This window comes from Haplochromis burtoni, unplaced genomic scaffold, assembly GCF_018398535.1.
Source record: "Haplochromis burtoni strain Fernald_Lab_line unplaced genomic scaffold, NCSU_Asbu1 Contig_280, whole genome shotgun sequence".
NCBI classification, from domain to species: Eukaryota; Metazoa; Chordata; class Actinopteri; order Cichliformes; family Cichlidae; genus Haplochromis; species Haplochromis burtoni.
This window is the reverse complement of record NW_024582641.1, coordinates 773369-780212: the sequence shown is the minus strand read 5'-3', so window position 1 is coordinate 780212 and position 6844 is coordinate 773369. Positions and strand designations below refer to the sequence as shown.

General features: G+C 40.9%; 1 protein-coding gene across 1 annotated transcript in view; it reads left to right on the top strand.

The window, feature by feature from the left end:
• The window catches only part of idh1 (isocitrate dehydrogenase (NADP(+)) 1), a 9535-nt gene extending 6241 nt beyond the window's left edge, over nt 1–3294 (top strand). The window contains exons 5-9 of the mRNA XM_005940029.3: nt 413–590; nt 683–834; nt 981–1121; nt 1229–1391; nt 2343–3294. Of these exons, the coding sequence (XP_005940091.3) occupies nt 413–590; nt 683–834; nt 981–1121; nt 1229–1391; nt 2343–2436 (728 nt within the window). The 3' untranslated portion in view covers nt 2437–3294. The remainder of the gene's footprint in view (nt 1–412; nt 591–682; nt 835–980; nt 1122–1228; nt 1392–2342) is intronic.
• The last annotated feature ends 3550 nt before the right edge of the window (nt 3295–6844 follow it).

The window sequence follows — 6844 nt, the reverse complement described above, 5'->3', positions numbered from 1 at the left end:
TACTGTCTCCATCTTATCATCAAGCTTCTCTGTAGTATAAAACCATATCTTGCATGTCCACCCCACAGAGTGTATATAAAACAAGGATTTAGAAGAGCTGACAGCTTGTTTCCTCCATATTTGTTTTATAGTACAGTTTCAAAACCAGCAAGTTTGGTAGAAAATTTAAAAAGTCTGTTAGTACAATTAACCTTATATTGTATGGGTTATATTGTGAAAGATGATATCTTTGTTCATGCTCTTGTAAATATTGATATGTTCAGGTTTAACACTGAATTTTTAAACGGAGTAAGAGGTAACACTGGTTTCTTTTCTAGATTTTTCCAAGTTTGTCCAAGATTGTCTTCCTTTAAAGTCGATAATTCATGTGAATTTAGTCTGTCTGTATGTCTATTTGTTTGTGTCTATCCAGGCACAGGTGGTGTGGCCTTGGGAATGTACAACACAGATAAGTCCATCAGGGATTTTGCTAATAGCTCTTTCCAGATTGCTCTGTCCAAAGGCTGGCCTCTATACCTCAGCACCAAGAACACCATCCTGAAGAAGTACGATGGACGCTTCAAAGACATCTTTCAGGAGATCTATGAGAAGTAAGGACAGCACATGCACAAGCAGCTTATGCAAACATCCTTGTAGCAGACATGGGCCAGAACTGTGTTGTCCACCTTCTTGTGTGCTTCAGAGAGTATCGTGCTCAGTTTGAGGCCAAGGGCATCTGGTATGAGCACCGTCTCATTGATGACATGGTGGCCCAAGCCATGAAATCTGAGGGAGGCTTCATTTGGGCCTGCAAGAACTATGATGGAGATGTACAGTCTGACTCTGTGGCACAAGGTTGGTTTAAAAAGGAGGTTCAGATCAGAAGTTATGTGAAAAACCATGCAGAAACTTAAATAATAAAAGCCTTAAAAAATTGCAGTGTACTGTAGACTAATGATATTCAGATGTTAATGTAGATTTTGGTTGTCCCTGTGTTTTAGGCTACGGTTCCCTGGGTATGATGACCAGTGTGCTTGTCTGTCCTGATGGACGTACAGTAGAGTCAGAGGCTGCCCATGGCACAGTGACTCGACATTACAGACTACACCAGCAGGGAAAGGAAACCTCCACCAATCCTATTGGTAGGCTCAGATTGTGGAAAAGTGATCGTATGTGATTTTATCTCTAAGGTTATCTCTAGGTTAGTTATCTAATGCATGCTCTTTCACTGTGTTTCTGTTTCCTACAGCCTCCATCTTTGCATGGACACGGGGCCTGCTTCACCGGGCAAAGCTTGATAACAATGCCGAGCTGCGAGTGTTCTCTGAGGCGCTGGAGGCTGTTTGCATCGAGACCATTGAGGCTGGTTTCATGACCAAAGATTTGGCTATCTGCATCAAAGGCCTTGCAAAGTTAGTCATATGCAATGTACATTCATATAAGGATATTGTGCTGTTAGATTAGTGTGTAATTAGATCTTACAATACATTCTTGATACAGTCTCAGAACTTAGAAATAATCTATTAAAAATACATAAGAGTGGGCACCAGTTTGTGGAAGCCACCACATACAGTGACCGGAAAGGACAGCTCCATTTCAAAATGTACCTGATTGGGGCATCCATAAATTAAAGTTTAATTCAATTAGGTTTTTAAATATGTTTGAGCTCTTTTCAATATAGAGCAGTTATGCTTTTTCTTTCCTATAGTGTTCTGCTAAATATAAAATATTACAATGGTGGATGTTCAAAATTGTCTTTGACACACTCCAGAAACTAAGCATGCAGAAAGAACAAAACAAAGGAAAAAAACTCTTAATGTATTAAATATTCGTTTCATATATTTTACCTCTTACTATGATTTACTTTTACATGTCCTTTTTTCCATGTAACATAATCATAATTATTGGGTATTAATCAACCAAGTTTTGTGTGACGGGAGATGTGACCGCTCCCAACCTCTTAAGTATTGTTTGGCATTTCAAAAATGAGCTTGTTGAATAATTACAGTGAATTTTTACTAATAGTACAAAAAGATGCAGACATATGCTTACGTTTATAGAGCCCAACTGTGGCAGAGCGCATGCTCACATAAGCCTTTACAGCAGCTCAGTATGTCTGTAATAATAAAAAAAATTTTCAACACCATTCCTCGTCTTGGAAACAGCAACCACGCATTGATTCATATGAGAAATGGGCCTTAGATTTGATGGCATAAAGGAGCACTAAGTTGTTGCAGTCGAAACTTATTTTGACTACATAAATGCAGCCTGAATATTTGTCAAAATTAGTCATATTCAGTGATCTCTGAACTTTTGCAATACTTTAATGCTGACAGTCATCTGTTTTCTGACTCTGTTTGCAGTGTGAAACGTGCTGACTACTTGAACACCTTTGAGTTCCTGGACAAATTAGCAGAGAACCTGAAGATCAAGTTGGCAAGCCAGCCCAAGCTGTGATTTCATCTCCCAGCCTTCAAAGCAGTTTAACACAGACACATATGCATTCAGACACATGCTCACCCACAGAAACACCTACACAGTTACTGGAAGTTTGGGCCCCACCACCCCATGGAAAGGGAAGAGTGCACTCAGAATTCCAGGATTGACTCAAAGTCAGAGAGGGTCAGTCAAGAACAATGCCTTGTCCAGAAGAAAGCAGAATGGGGGCTTCTGATCACAACCTTGGGTTGCTACAAGATAAAATTACGCTTGTGACAGTGACGCTGGGCCATGACCTGATATCTCAGTTCCCTTGTTTACCCTAATTGCACTCAGTTCCGCTGAAGTGATCTGTACCATGCAGGGGGACAGTATTGGTCTGAAAGAGCCTCTGGACCTTCACTGCCTTATACATTTTGTCATCTGTTAATTCTCTTCATCTCTTTCACCTTGTAATTTTTTAACAATACTTCAGGCAAGAGTTTATGAAATAGTGCCAGAAAAACAGCAACGTCAGCCTGTATGTAACTAATGAAAATCTCTCTGCACTGCAGGAGAGTGACAATGCATTCAGTGAAGGTTTTACACTAATTGTACTATAATACACAGAGTTTATGATTTGAAAACAAATGGTATTAAAGTACAATACTTGCTTTTAATTTCAGAATTTTTAATTGTCAGTTTTTAAAGAGCTGTATTTATTTTTCCTCCTTTGTTTGTGTGTACATGTTTATGTGCTCCTCAATTTAGACCCAGAATATTAGATTATTAGATCTTGCCAAAAAAAAAAAGCCACATTAAAACTGTTAGTTTGCTATAAACATTACACTTATTCATTCCCGATTTGATAACTCATAATAAATGAGTTTTTCATTATTGAGTTATGGATTTTATATTTAACCCATAGGTGCAAGGTCTATACTGACACACAAACTGCAGATTGTATGTAGTGTGCACCAAAAGTGGCATAAACAAAACAGAGTATACTGTAGTATCAAGTAAAAGGTGGTGGTCATTGACTGTTATCACAAACAAAATGTTCCCTTGTTTGAACCTCTACAAGTTACACAGACTAGTCAGTAAATAGCTACACATATCAACCTACAATCACAGTGTCACACACAGTTGCTGTCACTTATTTATAAGTAACCTACTGCAAGATGATTTCTGTAGCATGTATTTAGCTGCTCTGAAGTTCACAATTTTATTGAAATGCATTTCTTTACATCTTTAGAGTTGCTATTTAAATGGCAGCCCATTATATCCAGTTCTGCAGTGATTCGTTTGGTGGCATGTGCATACATGGAAAGCCTCAAGTCAGGCAGAACAGCAGCAGGTGCAGCAAGACCTCTTTGCACACCAGAAAAGCCAGCACGGACAATACATATCTGATTGTCAGAAATAGCAATTCAATTGAATTCAGTTTTATATCTATAGTGCCAAATCACAGCAACAGTTGTCTCAAGGTGCTTTATATTGTAAGGTAAAGACCCTAATACAAAGATATGATCCCCTATCAGCAAGTTCCTTGGCAACAGTGGGAAGGAAAAAACCTCCAGCAGAACCAGGCTCAGAGAGGGGCGGCCAACTGCTGGGAGACAAACGAAAAGAAAGACGGCGCAAGAGATGGTATAAGGACTGTGTTATATCGCGCTTTGCTACTCTGGAAAGCACTCTCCACAACTTGCTTTATTCATTCATTCACAGGTCATTCATAGGGGACCTGCTCTACTACCTGAGATACAGCCAAGACAGCCAAAGAATGACTAATTATTAAATCTAGAGTCATGTATAAACACATAGTGAGTGAAAAGGTGAATGACGAACAAAGATCATGGGAAGCCCCCAGCAGCCTAGACCTATTGCAGCATAACTGGATTCAGGGTCACCTGATCCAACCCTAACTGTGAGCTTTGTCAAAAAGGATTTAAAAAATGGTAGCGAGGATTACAGAACAACTTGCAGATGCAGGCCAGCAGCAGTATACAGGATTGTTGATAGATTACATTTTCATATATCCAATAAAAAATAACAGAGCACAACCTTGTGGCTCGGTTAGCTTTAGCAGCAAATTGTCTGGTGTTGGAGAGAATTTCATCCCTACTTGATTTGAACAGTAGATGGAGCTGCTGCATAAAAAATGTTTTCAAACTCAGCCCTAATTTTTGAACTGTGACATGCAATTACTTTATCAATGTCAACAGAAAGAGGAATGACTCCACCAATGATGCCACTAACCCTAACCCTCTCTTCCATTCAGCAGCATTATCCTCAGCACTGTGTTTCAAGGATAAACGTTTAGTTTTGATTCAACAGACTAAATGGAGAGGCTTGTTTAGTGATGGGGGAAAAGGAAGCTGAAAACAAGGATCTATCATCACTGATTGGATTGCAGTTTTTTCAGTCTGTCTGTTTCTCTGTATCAGTAAAGCATTAATGTCCAAGCTCTCCCTTGTTTTTCATATAAACAGAGACAGATTCTAATTAGTTAATTAGTGATCCAGAGTAATTGGAACCTGTAATAATAAAGAAATGATGAAACATTCTAATTTTCAAAAAAGTAATAACCATTGTGACTTCATTCCCACAACCACCTCGCTGTCTACCTCGGATTCATCATGTCCCTGTAATTGCAACAGAAGGGCTTTGGAGCTTCCCTCTAAGACTCTTTTCACTTTACCTTTTTCCATGTAAGTCTTCTGATTCTTCATATTCACAGAGGAATTTAGCCAGTGTTATTCTATCAGGTACCCTGGAAAGAATTTGGTCTATCAGTTCCTTTATTCTACCACTTCCCTTGGGCCTTGCCTATTTTTTTTTAATCTTCATTCATCTTTTCACTGCATTCTCTCTGTTAAAGGATTTTCACTTATGTAACTGAATGTAAAATCACTCCCCTCCTCATTTGTGCGATCTTTTACTTTTTACAAATGCACATTTCTTGCTGACCTTAAGACCAACTCTAAAGGCAGCCCCTCCCCAGAATATGACGGCTCTGCCAGAGATGCTGGCAGTACTCTGCAGTTGAAAATTACTTTCCCCTTTCTTTCTTTTCCTCTTATTTATTTCTTTTTGTCTACTTAGTTAGTTTTTTAGTTTATACTTCTTGTGTAGTCGAGAAGTTTTTATCCGTGTTTGGAAACGAAACTCCGTGTAAAACTACTGAGATGACCGCGACGCCACGCTGCCCCTTTGTCTATAGCCGGGACCTGCTGCTGGGGCTAAGACAGCACAGCCATGCCGGTGTTCAGCATGAGATCCCTGCGGTGATCAAGAGGAACTACCGCGGCTGCAGAGCCGGGAAAACATGAAGACTGAGGAGGAAAAGATTCCATCCTGCTCTCCCATCTGTAGTGACTGGTAATGTCAGATCGCTGATTAATAAGATGGAGGAGGTTGCGACGCTAACAGGGACAGAGGAAGTTTTCCGAGAATGCAGTGTTATGTGTTTCATGGAGACATGGCTGCACAAAAACATCCCGGACCAGGTGGTGGATATAAACGGATTTACGTGTGTGAGAGTGGACAGGCAGCAGCGAGAAGAAGAGGGGAGGAGGACTCGCTCTCTATGTTAACAACCGCTGGTGTTCCCCGAGTCACGTTAAGGTGAGGCTGTGTGTAACAAACACATTGAACTGTTAGCAGTCGGTCTTCGACCATATTATTTACCGCATGAGTTTTCCCTCGCCATTATCGTCATTTTTTACATTGCCCCTGATGCCAACGCGGCGCAGGCGTATGACCTATGACCTCCAGCCCCTTTACAGACCTGCCGTTCAGAGGCAACCTGCAGCCACAAAAACTGTTACAACATGGACAAAGGAGTCGGAAGAGACTCTGCAGGGATGCTTTGAGTCAACTGACTGGGATGTTCTTTGTGATTCCAATCAGGACAATATTGACAATCTGACAGGCTGTGTAACAGATTATATCAACTTCTGTGTGGACACTGTGGTCCCCAAAAAAACCATTCTGTGCTTCCCCAACAATAAACCCTGGGTTACCAAAGACATCAAAGCAACCTTAAACAAGAAAAAAAAGAGCTTTCAGAAATGGTGACAGAGATCAGCTCAAACTGGTGCAGAAGGAGCTGAAAGCCAAGATTGCAGAGGGTAAAGAGTCCTACAGACGGAGGCTGGAAAACAAACTGCAGGAAAACAACACCAGGGAGGTGTGGAATGGAATGCGGGCTATCACTGGCCTGAGACAAAAGAGAGGTGTTGGGATGGATGGGGACCTCGAAAGTGCTACCAACCTTAATCTGCACTTCAATAGGTTTGACTGCCCTGTGTCTCCTGTCTCCACACCCAGCTATTCCCATCTTCTCCTTTCGCCTCCCCCTCTCCTGCCCCCTCAGACTGTCTCACCCTGTCCCTCTCAGCAGATGACATCAAAAAAGAATTGGGCAGACTCCACTCCAGCAAAG